Below are 23,182 nucleotides of genomic sequence, written 5' to 3' on the forward strand. Positions count from 1 at the left end.
TCATTCCTGGAGACCAGCAGGTCTCCAAGGAGGGCAGCCCAGGGGAAGGATGTATTTTACACACAGGCTTGTCTTCATGGAGACACAAGCTCAGTAGGCTCTTCTGTGGTGCCAAGAGATGGGAAAAGGCAGAAATTGACCTCCCAATTCAAACTGCCTTTCAGAGGAGACCTCTCCTCTCCATCTTTCTCTGTATCTACACAGAGCCACTGCTTCAATAGCTAAACATGGGTTGGTTTGTTGTGCCTCCATAATTCAGTAGTGGCTGATCTCCCATGTTAACCATCTGGCATCTCTCTGCAACACAGTTCTACCCTGAAAGAACTTTCCATTTCACAAGTGAGACCTTTATTGCTCTAAAAAATTAAACAAGTGCTACTTTTGAGTCTTCCAGTTATGCCAATTGTCCAGCTGCATTGAATGTGATTTCAGAACACAGCCAGTGACAGAAGGACTTTCACCAAATGTGGAATATTCGTCAGCCTTGCACAGCTATTGGGAATGGAAAGACTACTCTGAATTTAACCTGTGAAAAAAACAGATTTGAAAAACAGACATTATTACTGCGTCCTCAGGAATGTGAAAGCCTTCGTTCGCTGCAGCTCCCTGCAACTCTAAGATTAAACTGGAACATTTAGCTTGTTCTTACATGTGTGGCTTCCCTGCAGTTCATTCGTAAAACTATATATCCACCATTTCAAAGCAGCTTTCCTGTCTGAAATGGGACAAGGTAGTTTTCAATGATATAACCTGGTCTATTAGAAAGGTCTAATTTTTTATTATTATTATTAATAATCATTCCTTTAACAGATTATAAAACAAATATGACATTTCAGCAACAATTCATCATCCTTTATACAGAACCCGTTGACGCATGGTGTCACCTTCCCATTCAAATCCACAGCCACCTCCCAGATCACAGAGTTTAAGAATTACAGTGCACACTGGACTAAATTCTTCCACAATGTAAGGCACAACTACATGATCACAAGTAGTAAACACAAACACTGAAAATAGAACTTAAGAGAACCAAACTTCAATTAGAAAGAAATAAAACCAAAACAGACTCATGCAAATAATCTATCTATGCCTACCAAAATGGTAGGATCCAGTTTAGAAGTACAGTACTCCGTAAGTAAAACTGCAACATAAGTCTTTTATGATACATTACTTCTAAATAACAAGTAAAAACTTATATTTTTTTCCATTTATATTTTATACAATTATACAGAAATTAAGCTGTATGAACAATATTCACATCTGCAGTAATAAACTAATCATTAAAAGTCAGAAAAGAGGCAAACGAGACCATGTAATTTGTGGCACGCATCCATTACAGAACACCATTCATCAAGTTCACATCTCGAGTACTGAAGAAAAAAACCACGACCAAATGAATGGTAACATTTGGTGACTGAGGCTATCTGTATCCAAACGACAAAGCTCCATACAAAATTGGTTTTACCCAGCAGACCATAATTATGAAAGCTTGTGGTGGTTATTAATTTATTTCCTGTCCAGCAGCTAGAGTTTGCAAGGTTGAAACTACAGAAGTTAAAAGATTTTAAGAGAATTTACAATAACTTGAAACTGTTAGATATTTTCAAATGCACATTAAAAAAAAAAGTAAGACTTGACTCTTTTCCTTTTTGATGACAAACTTTTGCAATTTTGGCATTCACTATAACTTTTACATAACATGACAGTGAGAAAACCTTATTAAACTTACCTAACGTTTGAATTTCACACTGAGAGGTAGCTTAAATTAAATCTTATGTAATGGCATCAGATGGGGGGGGTGGGGGGGTGATTTTTTTTTTTTTGTGACTTTTTTTCTTTTCTTACAAAAGTGACTATTTCTATACAAGCAGCATTTTGGACATAGTACTATAAAAAGTTCTGGTATTTGCTAACCCAGCAAGACGTTCTTTCAAACATCCCTTTTGTGCCAGGAATCAAGCTCCAGCATCATGGAGGACTTTGCCATAAACCCAACAGCAGTAGCCTGGACCTGCCAGCACCGACCTGTTGACATATAACAATGACTATCCTTTCCCAGCCCTCTTTACCAAAAAAAAAAAAAAAAAAAAAAAAAAAGGCAGGAAATACAGACGAATTTGGTTTAGGTGCTCAGTTTCAGACACGGGGGAGGGAAAATTGGAAAATGCACCTTTCAGGCTCCTGCTTTCATACAACATTGATCCAACGGCGTAGCAGGGCTTCATCAATCTCTAAATGCACAGACACTTCTCTATCCACTGCATAAGTGAGTGCATAGTATGTGGAGAGCTACAGACAACAGGCAGAGTTTGTTACATTACCTAGTACCTCACACTCTTCATTATTTTGAACTTAAGTGGTATCTAATGTTCTCTCTAAACATGCAAACTTTTTTATTCAGTGTCCCTTTAAAAAGAAACAGAAAAATACCTCAGAAACCCTATTTTCATTGCAGGACTAATATGCAATTATAGCTGGTTTTGAAAAGTACATCAATTAGTGCTTTTGGAGAGGCTGTGTTTGGACAATAATTTTAAACTTACTCTAAAAGGGAGATGCTGAGGTCAAGATTTCAAACCCAAAGAAATGAGCAACTGGCAAGATCCTTGCAAATACATAAAATTCGTTTTTTTCTTATTTTATAATCTTAAAATTAAGTTCTACAAAGACGTGGGTGACCAACATGTTGTTTGTTTATATGTGCTATCAGATGATGATTGTGGTTTTGGTAAAAGGAACTGTGAAATTTTCCTTAGGGCCAAATATATAAAGTGAAAAATCCAGCTGATTTTAAACCTGCTGTCCAATGACTACAGCTAACACAAGCAATGCATGTGATGCCATTCCACTTACTGAAGGTTCTCTTAGACAGCAAAAAGTGCACATTGAAAATGACAGAACTGTTTCCTAGTTCTCTGAGAATATAAGAGCAGGAAGGGTGGTACCTGGAAGAGTAATTTATCAGTTTCAACACGCTAAAGCCATGATATCATTCCTCTTGGCATAGTTTAGATTCTATTTGAACTTCAGCTCCAGCATTTTTCTGTCCATCACTGAGTACTGGCCATAAATTTTTTGAAGTTTTGCAACAAGCATTTGTTCCCATTCCATGGTTAAATGATACTTAACAATCCAGGAAAGCAGTTGAGTTTTCCAGGTCCCTTTATGCATGTCACTTCTCCTACATCTAGCACAAGAAGCTCAATTGTTCTGGCTCAGGTAATACAGACACAGAGAGGTTACTTTATGCTTCTGCTCCCAAATCCCTTCTTGCTTCACTAATAAGCAAGCTTTTCCAGTGAGGATCCACAAACAATCCTAATGGTCCCAATGCCAACAAAAGTAGTTACTCATTCTTCTTGTGTACCTTGTGCTCCACACTCCATGACAACTTGGTTACTTGACACCTTCCAAAAAAAGAGGAAAAACCCCACATTTCACCCTAAAGCATTGGACTCTTGTGCCAGAGAGTGAAGCCAGCTGAAAAATGAGATCCCTCTAAACCTCTTGCCTCTGTTGGAAGCTGCAGCAGAAAATTCCTTTTGTCTCTTCATCTCCAGACAGCAACTTTTCCTACTGTGACTCATTACTTTTATCCTCTTCACTCAACCTTTGCAGAAGGGGGAAGATTACATTAGGGAGTTCATGGGGAGAAGAAATAAATAACAGTGAAGCAGAGCCAGCTAAGATCAAAAGCCTGCCACTGACCTCTGCAATGCTACCTTTCTCCAGTACTGCTGACATGAGGCTAGAATGGAACAGTAGGATTTGGCATCTGTGAGGCAAAAAAAAATAAAAATGCAATGGACTATGGGTCTTTGACTGGGAAGAGAGGTGGTGTCTCCAGGAAGTTAAAAGAGTATCCTGCAGATGGGACAGTTTCAAGAACAAAGGCTGCACTTCACTGTCCGTTCCTGATGCCATAGTAATGACTAGTAAACAAAGGCTGCTTGAGGATCCCACAGACCTTCTGGTTTGAGTGCTGGTTTTGCCATTATTTTCACCTCTTCCTCTGCAATGGCTGCTCCCCAGTGAATCAGAGCAATCTGCCTATTGCTTGAGGCTGCAAAAACACATCACTGTGCATCCTCCAGTTCCAAGACTCAATCTCTTCTCCCATTTTATTAGTTTTCCCCTCTGTTCCTGTGTCTGCAGTCTGAAAATCAGTGAATCAAACTGTTTTGCCTGGAATCCTTTACTTTACTGTGGTAAAAGTCACTAGGCTTTTTACCTGGTTTTCCTGCTACTTAGATTTTAAGGCAGGGGAACAAAAAGCCTACGTTCCTACTGAAACATGCCCATCAAAACAATCAGACTCTGCAAGCATATTTGTAAATTCAGTTTTTCACCTTCCGCTTTCTCTTATTATAGGATATTTTATTGAGCTCGAACTCATCTTCCAACCTGGCAGTGAAGCCAAGTATTATAGTCAGTATACCATCAACTTGTCAACAAATACACACCAGCACTAAGAATTACAAGTACAAAAGAAGGAGCATAAGACTCAGCAATGAAGTCATAAATTCACCCCAGTGAAAAGCTGTAGAAATCATAACCTACTGCTACAGAATCAAAGCTCAAGCATGAAAGTTTCTACCCCACTGTTCCTCCAGATTTTAACAATCCTTCTCTCTACAAATGTGTGCTCAAAAAGTATTTCTATCCCCTCAAAAAGCTGGTTACATAAACTGGCCAGCAAAAAGCAACTTTCAAAAATCAAGCTGGTTTTGTCCCTGAAGCTGATGAACTCCACACCAAGGTGTGATCTGCAGTCAACCAACTGCACTGCTTCAGCAGCCTGCTGAAAAAGGTGACTCTGCTGGTCTTCACAAAATGGCATCCCAAAAGGCTGAATTAAAAACCCTTCCAGAGCTTCTACCACTGCAGATGTCTCTCCTGAGCTTTCACACATTCCCAATCAAAAGGCCTCAATACAACTGAATCTTCAAATCACTTTCCTAGCTCCCCTGAAAGATCTCCATCTTCTTCTACCTCATGCGTTTTGATCTTAGGCGGCTGTGGGAATTTTCTCCCTTCCCTCCCAAAATCTCTCCTATTCCATGTGGCTGTCCTTCACCCTAAGAACAGAATAAGGCTCTTGTGTGTTACACAAAAGGACAGAAGGCATATAGGCTGGAGCATGACTGTCACATCTCTACTTTTTCCACATTTCTAAAGTCAGACAAACAAAGACTAAAGAATTTTTTTGGTTTCTCTCGGTAAACAAATAAATTGAAAAAAAAAATCCCAGAGGCAGAGATTCTGTTCATATTTTCTATTCAAAAGATTCTTATGCCAAACAGTTACACTGATGAGGAGAAACAGAGAGCCCAGAGGCTCTGTTCATATGGAATTGTTGCAGCAGTTGGTTTTTTTTGAGCAGGCAACTCTCAAGTTCAAACCAGAAAAGCACATCAGTGTTTTGTGTGAACCACAGTTGTAGCCCCAACCCTTACACAGTGACAAGAACAAGTTACATCATTCAGTTGGCTTTTGGGAAATAAGAACTGAATTTTAAGAAAACTCCTTGACAGTGCAAATGTAGAACTTGCTGGGTAAGTTAAAAGGGAATATGAAACATATAGATCTCTACTTCTGGAGTAGAGGGATGAATTTTCTTCATTGGACAGTTAATCAAGACAAGACATTTTGTATAAAAACTTCTTCATTCACATAAAGAGTTGTAACTAAATAAAAGCAAACAAATGATGACAAATGATAAAAGCAAACAAATGATCTTCCTAATGATGACTAAGCTACCATCATTGTGACAGAATTTGATTCCTCGCCTCAGGAAAGAAGTAGAGGAATTCAGGGCACAACCTTTTTCTCTGAACAGCTGGCAAAATTTGGTAAGATGCTGAAGCATTTGAGCATTTATTAGGGTACTTAAGACAAAAAATTCCTAAATATTGGAAGGCATAACCCCTGCTTAGAAGAAATAATCTTAAGGGTTTTGAAACACCAGGTAAAAAGGGAAGAAAAGTTAGAGACAGGAAAGCAAAAACTGAAGAGGTGCAAACAAAATCACAACAAAAAAGAAGTCTGGAGCCCACATGAACTGTACAAGAAACTTCTGTTCCCAATACAGAAAATATGAATAAATATTTATAGTCATATATTTTGGCCTCTTAGAGCTGCTTGGCTTATGACAAAGCCAGTTTTCCATTCTAAGAAGACTAAATCACATAACTAACATAACACTTCAGAGCCCCTGGTAACGGGGGTCAGATGGAGTAATGGAAAAGTGAGGTTTGTTAGGTGTAGCAGGAGTTCAGCTTCTTCCACCAAAAAGCTGATGGAAGGGACAGAAGAAAAGCCCAGAAAAACTACAGCTGTTTCAAAAAATACTTTTTCTTGGTTGGATACCTGGCTTGGAAGGCCTGTATGCCCCTTAGAACAGCAGCAATCTCTCAGTGCTTCCAGGGCATGGGCAGGGGCAGGGGCAGAGATGTGCTACAGGCTTCCACCAGCATTGTTTTCTGCTTTTTAAAACCCACATGGTTAGGGTTTCTTGAATATTAATAGGTGTCAACCAAATTCGCAGAAGTGAAATCAATCACTGTGGGATGAAATATTAAAATGTATCATATAATATTGCTACAATGCCAGATAAATTTTGTCTCCTCATTCATTCACACATACTCTCTCAGAGAGACAGATGCACTCACACACCAACTATGCAATACAGTATGTGTAAAGATGTTCCAGAACCCAAGTGCTGTATTGGATAAGGACTTGGGCGCTGATACTACAAGTGGGCAAATAAAACTGAGTTGAAGTTGAGTCCAGCCATTTCCCTCACTGTGGAGTTCAAACTTTAAAGAGAAAAATGCAACAACCAGAGAGATAGAAAAAAAACAAAATCACAGGAGGTTATAAAGACCATCAGATATGCAATCAAATGCAACAATTAGTTATGTTTTTACAGCAACATTGGATACATAAAATCCTCACAAGTTTTTGCATCTTCCTTTTTCTTTGAAGGAAACAAGAATAAACTTCAATATCACATAAATGCTGTTTCTCTTGAACAAAAAAATAAAAGATAAAAAAATACATTGTTACTCCTCTGTTTAAACTTTATTTACAAATAACTGGATATTTCTAATCTAGACATAAAAGCTCTTTCCATGATTAATGTCGGTAAGCTATGGATGATCTGAGCCCATGTCTCACAAAAAAATACAATAGTTTTGCTTGGTATCAATAAACATTTTAAAATATACTAGATTTTGCCAAGTGTTACAATCATTGTCCAAACTGAATAGTAGTCTGAGTGCTGAATGAAGTGCATCAACAGAAATAGCAAATTTTAGTGTAACATTTCTTTGTCACTCACGATAGCCAGTTATCCTTGCAAGTCATTAAAGCAAGTATCACAGACTCGGACAGGCTTCTTGGAAGAAGGAGTTAAGGCATTCTTTGCTGAGCACTCGGCACAAAAGATATTTCCACACTGTCTACAGTGATGCTGCAAAAGAGAAGAAACATACATGCTGAACATCAGTGGTAGAGCAGTGATCACTAGTAGAGATCATCATCATGCCAAGACAACTCTCAGCCAAATCAACTCTCATGTTTCAAAAATTAGTCTTAATTTTTAATTGGCAGTTACATAGCACAGAGAACATCATTTGAGTAAATCCTTTCTAAAGGGTATATGAGTAAAACATTCTGAAGTGCTTCACTGTGTTAAGAGACTATACCAGTTTCAGAAAATAGATGGGTAAGTTCATCCTCTTCTTGAATTTGTTCTCTTGAACGTGGCCTGGTCACATGAAATACATTCTTCTTATATATAATTACCTGCTTTCACATTGAGAAGTATCCTTGAATCAAAGGATCGATCAGCCTTCGATCAAAGACTACCCAAAAAACATCACCAAAATAGTGCAGGCCAGGGGGAATCACCTAGGACTGTATCAGGAAGCTCTGCAAAAATGAACCTTACAAATATCCCTCATCTACATCATTGCCAAGTCACTTGTTGGAGGGGTGCTCATCTCTGGATGAAGGGCAGACCCTGCCAATTGATGCTAACAGCTGACCACAGCAGTTTTTCAAGCAAGGTCTGACTACAGACCTAAAATACATCCAGTTGTTTCTTCTGTTCCACATTCACAAATGTATAGTCACAAAGCACCAGGTCATGGTAATGCCTTATATTTTCACACATACCTAATTTCAAACAATTTACATTCCTTTTATACCCATAAATGTAGTTCAGATTGGTTATAAATATGTTTTCTGTAAATATGCTTACAACAGTGTAATTTTGCCTGCTTGCTTAGGGGATTGAAGCATTTTAACACTGTTTATAAACTGATGCTGTTAATAAGAGAAAAAGAATCATGAATAAAGTACGCTCCACAGCCATTATTTTTAATATGTTAATGTACTTCAAACAGTAACTGTACTGTGAGATGTCTTGAGATCACAGCACTATTCAGGTCATTTTATGAAGTCCATATCCCATCTAAGAGTTTGAAAACAATAAAAAAAGAAAATCGTCATAGACACAGAGTAGAACACACCTACCCTTCTTACTGTCACCGAAAAGCCTTTTCCACAGGCCATACAATTCTGTACCTCATTGTCTTCTGCCCACTTCCTGTTGAGAGCTTGTGTGTGTTTGATCTGTACAGAAGATGTAAAAAAGGCATCAGGCATTTTAAAAAATGCATCTCCAATTCCTGCTAATAGCCTCTATTTCAACAGCATGCACTACCCATTGCAAAATAAAAGCACCAATTCTGTTGTGATACTCAGGGCTTATGTTTGTTCAGAGAGGAAACCTTCCCAGCTTCAAAACCATAAGCAGATTTAATAACACACAGAAGTATGACCCTCACACACCACAAACACAACACCTTAATTCACTCTAGAAAGGCAACCCACCACCAATCTGACACAAATCTGAAATTCTCCTAAGGTCTCAGACTGAGAATCAACAGGTTTAATAGCTTCAAATCAAATTATACCTGCAATGACTGGTTTTCTCGGCCAAGTTCCTGCATTGCAGCAGTTGTATTGTCCAGCTTTTTCTTCATTTCTACAAGTTTGGCTTGAAGCTTTTCAATTTCTCCCTCACTTTTTATACACCTGAGGTAAAATAATAAATAGTAAGCTCAAAGCATTTAAGACAATGTAAACTGTGTGTCCTTTAGGTTGGTTGTAACTGAGAAGTTACCCGCATAAAATCCAACCAAAAGAATCCTTGCTCTGAAAATTCTTGGATGCCTTAAGTAGGAAAATATTCTGTTGTAACAATCAGTTAAAGATTATACTGGCATTGCTCCTAAGTATCTGCAGCTTCTTAATACCTGGAGTTAAGCCTCACACCAGGGACAGTGCTGAATGCAGTCCCTCAACAGCAAGCCCTGATAAATACCCCTGTGCAACAGGACAGTCTCACAATCCAGCTGCTGCAGATCAGGTCAGGCAAAGAGCAGAAAATAAACCTTTCTCTTCTATCAAGGCCACCTCCCAACAGCTGAAACTCAGCTGCTCAAAGCCAAATTTCAAAGGGTATTTTTCTGCCAAGCTGTAAACAGCTACTGGATGAGTTCAACACAGTACAGCATGGGATTGCCAAAGAAAGAGGATCTCACTTGCATCGATCCCATCCTTTTCCAAGGTCTACTGCTCAAAAGTCAAATCACCAAGCTTGACAGAAAGTTTTCCCCTCTGCTTTCTCCAAACACATCAGGAAATAAGGATGAAAAAAGTTTCCTAGCTTCCTGTCTCACAGATGTTTCTTCTACCCTGGAAATCACTGCATTCAGGCAGCTCCCACTGCCTTGCAAGGCCTCCTGCTGCCTGAAGAAAAAGTGCTCTGCTTACCTAAAACTAGGAGATAAAAGCAGGACTGGAGAAAATAAGACTGCAGGTTTTCAGGAGAAAGAAAATGCCTCCTTTGTAAACTTCAGTCTATCTAATACAATTACATCTTCAGTCTCCTAACACAGAGTAGTGGGCACACCTAGGAGTTCCTGTGCAAATTCTGTGTTACTTAAGGGGTCTCTTCCGGGCTTCTGGATGACATACGCATGTATTTGAACTGAATCAAGGCACAGGAGTCCCAGAGTAATGGAGAAGGACAGTTAGTTCAGGTAAGAGAAGTTCTCTCTGCCAGGCTTCACAAGGTTGACACAACAGATGAGAAGCCACAGTCTATATACCTGGAATCTCAGAGGAGCCCCGTGGATTTAGAAGGCTCTTACATATGGACATAAATCTTTGAGAACAAGCACAGAGCTGAGGTTTTGGTGATAAGTAAAGATCCTGAGAAGTCAGCCTAATTTTCTACAGAACAATCACAAACAGCACAATTGGTTCCCAAAACCTCTTGCTGTGCTTTGGCAGTGATGACAGAAGGTTGACTCTGGAAACTGCACCCACAGCCCAGACACTACGAACAAATACAGACTTAAATAAAGCATGAATACAGAATCCCAAATCAACTCAAGTTTTCATTCTCAGTTAATTTAATTTCTCAAACTACACTTCCACATAATCATGACCACAGCTTACCTCTCCAGCAATGCCCTTCTCTCATCCTGATTATTCTGGACTGTTGCTTCCAAGACAGCATTGTCCCCACGTAAATCATCTGTCTGTTTCTCCAGCTCGCTCACTCGTCTTTGGCTGCTTTGCCACTCTTTCTTCATGGTAGCCAGGTTTTCATTCAGGGCTGTGACCTGCATGGTGAGCTTGGTCTCCTTTTCCTCATGTTTCCGTTTTTCTTCCTCTTTGTCTTTTTTCTCTGTGTGCTATAAAAACAATGGAAAAATGAAAAACAAGCTTCAAAGTATTCTTTCCCTCTTCCCTACATTTAATTGAGGCAAGGAATTTTACTGTAATAGAATCACTACTTTTAATCAACATACACTATTAGACAAGGCTATCACCTCACTGAATTTTCCTATACTATTAAATGCCTCAAAGATTTTTGATCTTGTCATTTAAAAACTCATGTAAAGCAAAACTAAAGTCAACCCACTGCTTCTCTTCTGATCCTAAAAGAATCCAAAGGCATGGTCACAAACCAGTAATCTCATTCTCTCTAACATACTAACCAGTTTAGCTTCAATTTCAGCACATTCTTTCTTCAGCTCCTCTTCTTTCTTTTTCAGCTGATCTTTGACAGCTTGATGTTTTTGTTTCTCCTGTTCCAGAGTTGAATTCACATTATCTATTTTGCCCTGCAGTTCTAATTTCTGTTGAATCAATAGCTGGTTTGCATCCTTGAGATTTGACACCTCCTGTTAGGATACAGAGTTCAAAGTTAAAGTAGCAACACTGAAATTTGGATTTAAATTCAAAAATACTGTAATCCTTTCCTAGGAGAGGACAGCAAAAATTTTTAGTTTTATCACTGGAAGAAAGGATGATTTCATAGAGCAAAATATCAGTGATTTTCATAATCAAAGATTTTAAACTTATATTATGATCAACATTCAAATTTAAAAATAATTTTAATGCATGTTTCTGCTGAAGTAGAGAGGAAGATCTGTTGAATTGTTTTCTACCGTTCCCTGAAAAGATGCATCTATTGTCATTTTCTAGGTACTGTTCTAAAATTTACTTCATATTGTTCTCTGGGTGCAATAATGAGGTTAAAAACTTCATAATGACAATGTATAACTGAATGCTGATGTAGGAAAATTAGTTTCTGTTAGTCTTCAATGCATAAAAAATTACTCTGTTTTAAGCAAGTGGGATGATATAAATAATGGCTTTACTTGTTTTTCTGTAACTGAACCCAAGTAGAATAGTTAGTTTAATTTATAGAAACCACTTTCCGTAAAATTACACGGCCAAACGTATAGGTACTAAAACACTAATGGGGTGGACCATTTCCCATAAATCAAAATTCACAATGCAAGTTAAAACCAAACCAAGGACAGTGAAAAGAACATATCCTCAGAACAAGAGGATGCCCTTACAGATACAAACACACTCCTAGCTAAGAGGTGAGAAACAGAATTTAAGTCTTTAGGAGACTTTCAGTTTGATTGCTTGTAGGGAGATGAAGAAATTACTATTAAACTGAAATTGGTGTGCACACCTTTTACATCCTTATAAATTTTATTCCTTAGAACAGAGATTTTAGGAACAACAAGAATTAGAATACCTTTCCCCAAGCACAGAGTCCTCAAGAGAAACAAAGTACAGACTTAGACCTAAAAATTACAGACCGTTTTCTAAACAAAGGAGAGAAAAAGAACATCTCAAGGTCGTAAGTCATGTTCTTTTTATTAGCGTATAGGGAATTGTACCTGCATTTATACTTGTGCAAAAACTTAAACTAAGTGTGCTTAACAGATGCTAATATAACTGCTAATAGTAGTACATTATGGAAAACACAAACTGCAGCCTTTTAGGAATGTTAGTTTTTATAGAGACTAAAAGGCAACATGTAGAGTGTGGCAAAAAAGAGTCAGTTTTATTGAAGACTAAAAATTATTTCATTAAATCCTCACAACTTTCACCCTTCAGAGAGCTCAACTGATTGTTATGATTTTAGAAGAGAGTGTGTCTTTTATGAGGCTCCTGACATTTGCCTTTTATGAGGCTTCCCTAACGGTGACTTAAGACATTCTAAGAAACAACACTAAGGGAAAACAACTAAGGGAAACAACACTAACTCTACCATGCACCCTTGAGAGGTCCCAGATGTGCCTAGAATATCTAGGAAAACTTCACCATCGTGACTCTTTTGGACAGCATTTCATTTCAGAATAGTCAAGCAGGGATTTGCAGAGTGAATTAACAATGGAACTGAAGAAAAGCCAGGACATACCACCCACCCTGAAGCTAAGACAAGTTATGCAGCCCACCTGGCTCACTAGGCCCTGGTGCTCAAAGATCATCACCAACCAAGACATCATTGCTGAGGAAGCTCAATAAAATCTGGGCTTTGGTTCCCTTACCTGTAATACCAATATTTACAGTAACCATCTTTGCAAAGCCATTCCAGATAACATTGACTGAGTAGGCACATCTTTCTCATCAGATAACCAAATACATGAAGAAGACTTAGTTTGTCTCAATGTACCTTCTCAAATTCTTGCTTGCAGGCTCTAAGCTCTTCACCCAGCTTGGCACTTTCTTTTTCAAGTCTACTCTTTATTTCCTGGAGCTCTGTCGTTTTACATTTTTCATTAGCCAAATCTTTTTCTTTCAAAATCTTAAAGAGAAATAGAAGTGCTAGAAAAATTACCTCTTCCAAGTTCACAAAATAAAAACCCCAATCAATCAAAAAACATCCAGGGCCCAAAAACTACTTGGTGGCTTTATAATTATGGGGAAACAACTGCCATATATCTACCTACAGTTTGTAATGCAATTAGCAGCACGATTGCAGTTTTAGATTTAAAACTAATGTTCTCCCACCTGTCTAGCCACAAACCAGTCCAGAACAAATTAACAGCATATTCTGAATGAAATTCACTACAACTGTCTCTTTTTTAAGTTTTTTCACCAGAGGTTCAGTAAAACTGTCATTGTTATGCACTACAACAGTGTTATGCTCTCAAATTGGGGACGTAATAGAAAATAATAAAGGGTGCCTGCAGGGGGCAGATGTGAAACCTCCTGAGTAGAGATTTCAAAAAGGCAAAGGCATTTACCCTGTCGTTTTGAAGATCTTGTAGCATTTTCGTCTTCTCACCCAGCTGCTGTTCCTTCTTTGATGCATCCTGCTCCAGTGTAGACTTAGCTTTCTTCAGTTCCTGAATCTGTTGATTATTGCTAGCAATTCGATTCCTGCTGGAAACTAGTTCTTCTTGAGCTAGAGCAAGTTTTTCTTCTGTGGACTAATTACAAAGAGAGTTCTGCAAGTTATCTGTCAGTATAAAAGTTCCAGATACGAAACACCCACTTAAACATTTTCCAAGTAGAAAAATTGCTACCTAGAGTGCAACACTTAGCCTCAAATGTTGACAGAGCATAATTACAGAAACTTCTGTAGTTACCCTGTTTATAAGGCTACCCTAAGTAAAGAGAAACTATGTCAGCATCATTTCCAGGAACAAAACCCTACTTTACATATTCCAGCCTGCATCCTGACACAGACAAAAGCTGAAAACATGCAGAACGGCAGAGAACAAAAAGGAACTGATAAAAAGAGAATACACCTGAATTTGCTCACACAAATTAATTTTATTATCTAGGCAAATCAACTGTTCTATAACTCTAGACCACTGTTACTTAAGAAGCAGTGATGCTATACTCGGAAGATTTCAAAACTCATTCAATGCTATTTTTCACTAATGGGTTAATGAAGTTAGTGCTAAGAGAACTGTAAATTTTTTTTAAATTATGAAGTGAAATGTAGAAGATAAAAATGCTAATATCACGATAAAATGTTTCAGTTTCTGCTGCATAGGCATATTAAACATTAAGTTTAAATTTTCCTTCAACATCCAGAGATGATAATTTGCTTCTCTCACCATTAGCTAGAAAAAAAATTTTGATTTGTCTCTCCGAAACAGGTCACAAACTCCGAAGAAACAATCCAAAACTTGCACCCAAAGCCAAAGCTCATTCTGTTTGCTCACAGCAAAGTCAAATTTTGGGTGTTTTTGAGTTAATATTCTGAAGGTTCCTTAAACCTTCTAGCTTAAATAAAGACTAGTTTCACTTGAAACCAACAAGAAAAAAACAAAACAATCAAACAAACTCATCCCCCGTTTCTCAAAAATACTGGTATTTTATGGAAATTTTTGATGCTATGATACAGAAGGTAAGCTGTGATTTATTATTAGTAATAAGTTTATTGACTTCGGTGCAGCAGTAAGGATTTAAATTCTTTCAAGACAAATTCAATTCTGTTTGAAGTTCTTGCTTAAATATTAATCAAACCTCTTGTTGAAGGTTAGTGGTTTTAAAAGGAACTAAAAACAGAAATTTCACTTCAATCAATTATGCATATGCTTTAGTCACTCCCATGTTGATTTAAAAGCTAATTCATTTCTGATGCCTCATGATCCTCCTTTGTAATATCTAAAGTATTTTGCTTGTAGTCAGACTTAATTTGAAACAGCAGTGAGGGAACACTGCTGATTCAACAGCATTTTCAACAATCCCCATGACTCTTAAAAAGCTCACACCAGCTTTTAAGATTAATTTTCAGAAAAATTACTTTACTTGCTTTCTGAGATATTAGAGTTTACTACTTAATACTTTGAAAGGTGTTGACACAGAATGTTTTGTAAAAAAAGCAGGAGGCTCTTTTGCAGTTTTGAGGTTTCAGTAGGGTGGGTATTTCAGAAAGCAAAAATATCTCCCCCTGTTCCAGTGTGTGCAGTGTAATACCGTATTTTCCTAGCATTGAGGAAGGACAGGAAGTCTAGCAACATCATGTAACATCTGCATAGGAAAACCCAACAGTCTCCAAAGTTTTAGAAAGAAACACAGTAAAGACACAACTTTTATTCAAATTTGTTTCCAATAGAAGAAATGTGGCTACATCAAATTTGCCAGCACCAGATGATGAAATGTGAAGAAGTGGATAGCGACATCCACACACACTCTCAACCCACCCCTTAAAGTGTCTGGACTGTACAGGTTATCTCACTGCATCTATACCAAGGCTGAGACAAGGTACAGAACAAAATAGATCAATCAGTACTTATTTGCGTAAACAGAAATGCTAGGTTGACTGGTACAGAGTTTAAATAATTAAAAATATCAAGAAAATTACAGTTTGATTCACTACACCTTGGGCTGTGCCAGTGCAAATCACAGCACCAGCATCACAACTGGTCCTAGCAGGGTGGTAGGGCCTAGATTCAGCCTATCTACATGAAGTGCACAGACAAGCATTTGAGTCTGTGTGCTCCCTGATCCCAGTCCACAAGGATCAACATCAAATTCTTCACAGATGCTACCCTGATCTCTCTTCACTCCCTAAGAAAAAGAGTGTGACTGACTATATGCAACTTAGGCTCATGACTTACAGAACTGAGGTCTGGCAAGTGAGTTTTGTTCCAGAACATTCACTGAATACATGCAGACGGCAATGCCAGCGTTGGAGACAAAGAAACATTCTTTTGAAAACACAGAAAAAACCAGGACTGACTACAAAAAGCACAAATGCCAAAACTGAAGAATACTTGGCAGAGCTCAGGAGATCAGATTCACAGAAAGTATTCCCACACTAAGCCAAAATCAAGGCAAAAATAAGTTTGTACATTAACTCTTCTACATAAAAAAAGCCTTTTTCACACAAAAAATTGTGTGAGTATACGCACACACAGACAGGTGTTTGTATGTGTGTGTATATACAAAAATTATTAAGTGGTGTTCTTTTTTAATTTTATATATCTGGTTTTTATCAAAAACTACAGCTTTAAGAAGCACTCAAATCCTACCCTATTTCGTTTTCCAGTCACAAAGACGAAAACGTGCATCAAAGTTACTGTTAGAGATTTTTTAACCAAAGTAAAGTTGCAGGAAACAGTATCCATAAAATTATAACTACTATTCCCACTTCTGATTTTATTCTTTCTTTTATTCTTTCTTTTCCTAACTACCAACACCTCTCCAGTTTCCTCTGCAGGCCTCAGAGCTCCACGCTCCGGGCACTGCGCTGGACGCGGGAGCCGGGGCGGCCCGGGGAGCAGCGCGCCGCCCGCCAGCTCCGCCCAGGCAGCGCTGCACCTCCCGCCGCAAACCCGCCCCGAGGCTTTCGCTCCCTCTGCACCGCCCACCGCCCGTTTTCCAGCCGGAGCTGAGCCATGGATCCCAGCAGCGATTTTCCCAGATGCCAGCAGATGGTGCTCTGCGCACAGCCCAACTCCCGCCGTGCCCTCCCAGGACCCAGACCAACCTACGGCACCCACCAGCCTTTCATGATCCATCCCCACGCCTGGAACCTTAGCCCCGCCAACAGCACGGTGCCACACCAAGTGAGGGTGTTTAAGTTTTCCCTTTTAAATCTAGCATCGTTAGGATGTCACGATATGGTCCGGCCATGCCCGTTCTGGACAATGCTGGGCTCCTGACTCAACACTGCTCTGCAGAGAGTTCGTATCTCTTGCTAAAAACCTGCACTCAAAGACACCCTAGCTGACTGTACATAAAGACAAGTTTTAAAAACTTTTACCACTGCCTACTAAGAAGATTAAGGCCGATCTAAAGCTCAGTCTGTGTTGGGGAAGATGAACCAGTGAAACCTTATAAAAATGACTGTTTAGCAAAAGATTCTGAAAATACGAAACCTATAATCGAAATAGAAATAGAAGCTTACTTTGAGTTGTAGGATACCGAGTCTTAGTTACTATATAACCTGAAAACAATAGCCTAGCTAGCTGAAGAGGAATCCCGTTTGATGGAATGATACCCTTCTGCTAGCTAAGGAACCAAAGGTCAATGTAGCAACACAGAAAAGTCTAAAGAGCAGTTTTTAGAGTTTAAAATATAACATAGTATGGTAATGTAGTAGTTCTTATAGGCTATATGTAGATTCTATATTGTATTGGTTGGTCACTGTAGATTAGAATATTCATCACAAAAAGAGATATAATGCATTGTAACAAGGATCTCGCTCTCTTACTTCTACCTCTCTTAGCTCTTACTTCTTCCTCTCTTTTCCTTGCTCTTTCCTCTCGCTCTCTCTGGGACTTCCCTCCAGCCGAGGCTGGTGGCTGAAGGTAAGGCCCTTTTTACCCACGACCCTTGCAATAAAACCACGTATTCTAGAATATCTCAGGTCAGCAGAATTCCTTCTCCCTGCCGTCAGCGGTTGTTCCGACAAGTCTGCTCATCAGCTTTGGTTCCAAACTTCAGCCAAAACACACAGCTGTGGCTCAAATGAGCTACTTTTAATAAGGAACTTGTCCAAGTCAAAACGTGCAGACAACTGATTTAGAATAGGCTGACAAATTCTACTATAAAGTTCTTCTGTCTTCAGTGGCATTTTGATATCCATCTCTCAGGACTAACACTGTCACTCTGAGGCTGTCTGAATGTGGTGGGTTTTTTGGTTTTTTTGCGGTCTTCTGAGACAAGTTATCACTACTTCTTTAGTTGTACTGAGGTAGCAAAGTTCAGCTCCCCACCTTTTTCCTCTTCCAGGAAAAAAAAAAAATGCATCAATCAGGCCTCATTAATCCTAACTAATAAATTTTTTTTTTACAAAAATTTTAAATTAAGCAAAAAGCTTCCAAATTGGTACACCACTTCATTATTTAGGACCCCAATCTTCTTCAGGCTCTCTAGGCTCCAGAGAAACTTACATCATAAATCGAGTTACCTGATTGCTCACCTTAAAAATCTTGTCTCCCCATTGCCATCACCTTATTTTAGCTTTTTGCACTGAGCTCTCCCTCTCTCTTGCTACCATCCCCATCAGGTCTAAATACATGTGAGACACTTACTGTCCTATTTTATACTTGTCAGGACTAGAGGTCATCAAACTGCTTTAATAACAATACTTATTCACAGCTATTTTGCAACAAGTGATACTTTAATGAAAACTATACCAAAAAAACCCCCGAGTTACTGAACACGTCCAATGCTTCTACAGGCCACTCCATTACCAAATGGTGATTTAAATGCATTGCAGGAAATAAACTCACAGATATATATGTGCAACAGTAACAAACTGAAAAAATGAATATGCTTAAACCACCACTGCTTGTTAATCATGCAGAAGATCTCCACAATTTAATGTAGCAATTCAACCATGGTGCACTGAAAGTAAAGCTTCAATAACCTACAGGGAAACATGGCAGGTAATTTAATACTACAGAGGAGTAAGTTTAATAAAACTGCAGTGGCCTATATGTAAAGGAGGTTTTTCTCTGTTTCTTAAAATAACCTGAACCTAGAATCCAGTCTCTGTGGCACAGTATATCCTGGGACCAACTGAAGCCTTAGCTTAGTACTGACACAAAGCAGAAGGCCAGAAAAAAGGGCCAAAAAACACCTTTGCTGACTGGCTCACTCTCAGCAATACCTCTTTGAAGGCACTGCACACTAATAGAAAACAAGGCAACGTCAGTTTAGGAATAGCAAAAACTTCAAGGACTAAATTCTGGGACTTGTATTCCAGGCAGGTCCAGAAGCCTACTGCTTCTAGTAGTTTGACATCTCTTAACATCTACCATCAGCCAGGAATACCCTAGTTAAATCATCTGGAAGATAGCAGTTGCTGGCAGACCTTGCCCTAATTAGCTACACTATTTAAATTAGTTGAAAGCTACAGTACATAACAAGAAAAACCGACATTAAAAAAATAACTCTTTAGTAAATATAAAACCAAATCAATTTTCACTTTGCTGCTGCAGAAACGAAAGGATATTTCAGGTAAACTGGCAAACATGTTTGCCTTTAAATTAGTTTCAGAATATCCTTTGTCTTGGGGGAAGGGATTAAACATCACTAAATTCCATATATAGCAGAAGAGATTTTTTTTCCACTTATACAGTTCTTGCATTGTTTCTTGGTCTTCAAAATGGATATTAACATCTACTAAGTCACATATGACATTAAAACGACAGCAAGTACCTTAAGGTCCTGCCTGGTTGCCAGGAGCTCAGACTCTTTCCCATAAAAATCCAGCTGCAGCTTCTCCATGTTTTCTTTATGTTTATCATGGGCCTTCTGTAAGTCTGCTAGCTTGCCTTTCTCTGCTTTAAGCTCCTGTGCTGACAAAATAGACTGCTGTTGTAGTTTATTCTCCAGCTCTGCCTGAAACATAAGCATAGAAAGTTTTAGTTTAAGTTACAGGCAGTAAAGTTGGCTTAAGCATTTCAATAAAATGCATTTCTACTGAAGGAAGAAAATTTTATTCTTCTTATGGAATAACAGTAACTTGACATTTGTGATTTTACAGTAACATTTTGTAACTAATTTAACAACAAAATTTAATTCACGACAAAAGACTAAGTGAAACACATTAAGACCAAACATTAAAAATTGGAATAATGTTTCCAAGTATGCAGGTTTGGCTGAGGTAGAATTTTCTTCATAGCAGTCAGTATGGGGACTGTGTTTTGGATTTGTGGTGGGAGCAGTGTTGTTGTCACAAGGATATTTTAGCTACTGCTTAGCAGCACACACACAGAGCCAAGGCCTTTTCTGCTTCTCACTCCACCCCACCAGCAAGAAATCTGGAGGTGCACAAAAATTTGAAGAGGGCACAGCCAGGATAGCTAGTCCCACTGACCAAAGGGATATTCCATACCATATGACATCATGCCTAGCACATGGAGCTGGCAGAAGAAAGGGAAGGGAGTTTGGAGTGAGGGTGTTTGTCTTCCCAAGTCACAGAGGAGCTCTGTGGTGCTGAGTTGATGGCTGGGTTCAACCACGACACCAAGACTTAATGTTTCCAGAGGCTGTCTGAAGCACAAATATAAACATGCAGCACTGGGCAGCCAAAGCTGGAGCCACATTTAACAGTGCATGTCACACAGCGCAACATTCCCTAATGCTGTAAGACATTTGAACTCTTTCCATTATGGTTTATGAGTTTCATACTGTCTGTCAGATAAATTCTTTTGGTATAATATGAGAAGACTTGGTTTAGAACTGCCATGGAAATTTTAAAACACTGCAGAGTTTGTCTAAAAGTACTCTCACGAAGTCCTCCTGCTTTACAAGAAAATGGCAGTTCTTGCTTTGCTCCTGAAGCAAAAAAACCCACATTCAATCTAGCTTATTTTATCCTTTTATTAAAATTCAATTCCTATGGAATTCATATTTCAGCACTGGTTCTTTTCATTATTGCTGTTGATGTTCTAGTTTTTATCTCCAACAGCATCTGAAGACCTCACTTCTACATCCTGACCTTCTCATTTCCAACAAGACTACAGCAAACAGACTTTATCACAAAGTTATTGACATAAAAGCTTCAGTATTTATCAGAGAAATTTACATTCATTTTCTTGTAAGAGCAAGAAAGGACAGTCTTACCTTTTCTAAAAGGGCAGTTTTTAATTCAGCTTGCAGCGTCTCACTATGTTTTTTCTTCTGCTCAAAAGATTCCTTTAACTCTCTTAGCTTTCCCTGGAGATGCTGCTCACTTTTTTCTTTTTCCTTCAGAAGACCTTGAATCTCCAGGACTTGTGCTCTTGCTGAATCAAGGTCTATAGACAACTGCTTAGAAATCTATATTCAAAAATATTAAGTAACTGTATGTAATTAAATTTAAATCACTATTTGTGCATGTTGTTCACAGAATCAGACCATCCCAAAATGCCACTGCTGTTTCAGACCTATATGGTTGAATGCTGGCAAGCAGATTTTACTAACGACTACAGCACATTAAAATAATGTGTTATTCCAAATTTACTACCCAGAGATCCACAGCAGTCTTTTTTATCCATTCTAAATTAAGATCAGGCAATCACACCAGCAGTGGTTTGGGCTCTTCTGCTGCAAACTGCAGCATACACCAAGCACATCCTTCTCTACTTTCCACTGAGCACCACAGCACTTCAGCTGAATGAGTGAGGAGCCAGGGAAGTAGCAGCCATGGTCACAGAGCAATTATCATCACACCTGCACACCCCCAAACCTCATTCAGACAGCAAGTGTCCATCACAGTCTGTCAAACTATGTCCACTGATCAAATCTTTTCTGATCCCTTTAGGGAACAGAAGATGCCTTGGGTAAAGAAATCCATTAAAGCATATGTGTCCTTCAGGCTGCCAGCTGCACTGTACGGTCTGAATGCTCATCTTTGAAAAAGAAGTACATTTGGTCCTTATGTAGTCACAAGCAAGTGACTTACACAAGTTCGAAAAAGCAATTCAATCCTTGAAGGATATCTGAAAATGTCCCATCAGCTCCACTGAGAACATACTGAATAAGCCTGAGAACAAAATAGATCTAAGGATATGAAATAACAACTTTTATTGTATGGAGACACAAAAGAAAATGGGGACACAGTAATACCAAGTAACCATTTCACTAATGAAAAAACCTGAAGGGCTAAAATCCCCTGCTATGGTATGTGGAGCACGGAAAACCAAGACTAAAACCTATATTTTAAAGCTTCACATTACCCCCTGGAAATGTTTTAGGATCACCTTATTTCAGTGCCAAAGATAGTTTACAATTTGAGAATTGAAACATCTTTATCTCTCATGAGTCCCAGCAGGTGAGACTGAAAATCAATCTTTTAAATATTTATTACTATTGATTTTTAGATTTTTGAAATTAAGTGGACAACTTACCCCCTCCTTTTTCTCCAGTGAGTTTTTTAATTCATTCCTCTCTTTAGCTACAGACTCTGTTTGTATCTGAAGTTGGTGTTTTAATTCTTGGCAAGATTTTTCCTAAAAAACACACGATAAGGAAAATTCCTGTTAGCTTCTAAGACTGTGTGCAAATTATTTTTGCAGGAGTTACAAATCCTTAAAAACACCACTTTCATCTTCAATGAAAAATCTTAGCTTCTCAACTGCAGACATTTTCAGCTCAGAACCTTTTAAAACCTTAAGTGGCAAATCTAAGCCACACATTAGATGCCCTGTACTAATAAACTCAGATAGGTGCCAGTTTTTCTGATTAGGGGGAGTCTCCCTGTTTGAAGTTGTGGCTGGCACCCCTTGTCCTTCTTGATGAAATAGGAGGCTCACTGGTCTCCTCAGGATCTAAAATTCCCTCATGTTCTGACACTCACAAGTAATGTACATTTGCAGCCGTCCAAGCATATGTAACCATATATTATGCCCAAATACTGCATATTTAAAACAGTGGAGAGCCTCCAAAAGACTACAGAACAAGAAGCAGAATCTGGACTACTATATTCAAGTCTAAACTGGGGAGAAAATCTTTCAAGTTTTTAGTAGAAACAAATCTTTAAACAGCAGTAACTAAGAAAAGCAAACAAAAGAGCTTTTCTTCAAAAGGTGAATGAGTAAGAGGAAAATGTTCTTTTTAACTAGCAGCTGATTTTTTTTTTTTTTTTAGATCAGAATAAAAGCAGCTCTGAATGGGTTCTGGAAAAATGGTGATATGTAAGATGAGAAGGATATGAGAAAGACACTCCTTGCCACATCTGAGACAAGGGTGTCAGAACAACTGTATTCATATAGTGCCCATCCATATCACCAAGGCAGAAGAGGTAAGAAAAAGGCATATTTTAACCCTAGTAATAGTTTACTTTCTTTACCATAATAGGTTGCTCTGGTGGTCAAGCACTTGTTATACTGGCACT

The 23,182-nt window shown here is 38.5% G+C and overlaps 1 protein-coding gene across 3 annotated transcripts in view; it reads right to left on the bottom strand.

Annotated features, from left to right (window-relative positions):
• Positions 1–23,182, bottom strand: part of EEA1 (early endosome antigen 1) — a 236,008-nt gene that overhangs the window by 167,373 nt on the left and 45,453 nt on the right. The window contains exons 20-30 of one of the 3 annotated variants that reach the window (XM_066183367.1): positions 22,197–22,298; positions 20,932–21,126; positions 19,522–19,704; positions 13,638–13,823; positions 13,064–13,195; positions 11,082–11,267; positions 10,537–10,775; positions 8,985–9,105; positions 8,542–8,640; positions 7,343–7,474; positions 757–6,562 (exon numbers count right to left, since the gene is read on the bottom strand). In XM_066183367.1, coding sequence (XP_066039464.1) covers positions 7,352–7,474; positions 8,542–8,640; positions 8,985–9,105; positions 10,537–10,775; positions 11,082–11,267; positions 13,064–13,195; positions 13,638–13,823; positions 19,522–19,704; positions 20,932–21,126; positions 22,197–22,298 — 1,566 coding nt within the window. In that variant the 3' untranslated portion in view covers positions 757–6,562; positions 7,343–7,351. Of the gene's footprint in view, positions 1–756; positions 6,563–6,762; positions 7,475–8,541; positions 8,641–8,984; positions 9,106–10,536; positions 10,776–11,081; positions 11,268–13,063; positions 13,196–13,637; positions 13,824–19,521; positions 19,705–20,931; positions 21,127–22,196; positions 22,299–23,182 lie in introns of those variants that run through there. The other 2 variants (XR_010720805.1, XM_066183369.1) reach the window with 2 other exon arrangements.

Source organism: Chamaea fasciata, unplaced genomic scaffold, assembly GCF_029207755.1.
Source record: "Chamaea fasciata isolate MVZ Bird 193981 ecotype frontalis unplaced genomic scaffold, bChaFas1.0.hap1 SCAF_5, whole genome shotgun sequence".
NCBI classification, from domain to species: Eukaryota; Metazoa; Chordata; class Aves; order Passeriformes; family Sylviidae; genus Chamaea; species Chamaea fasciata.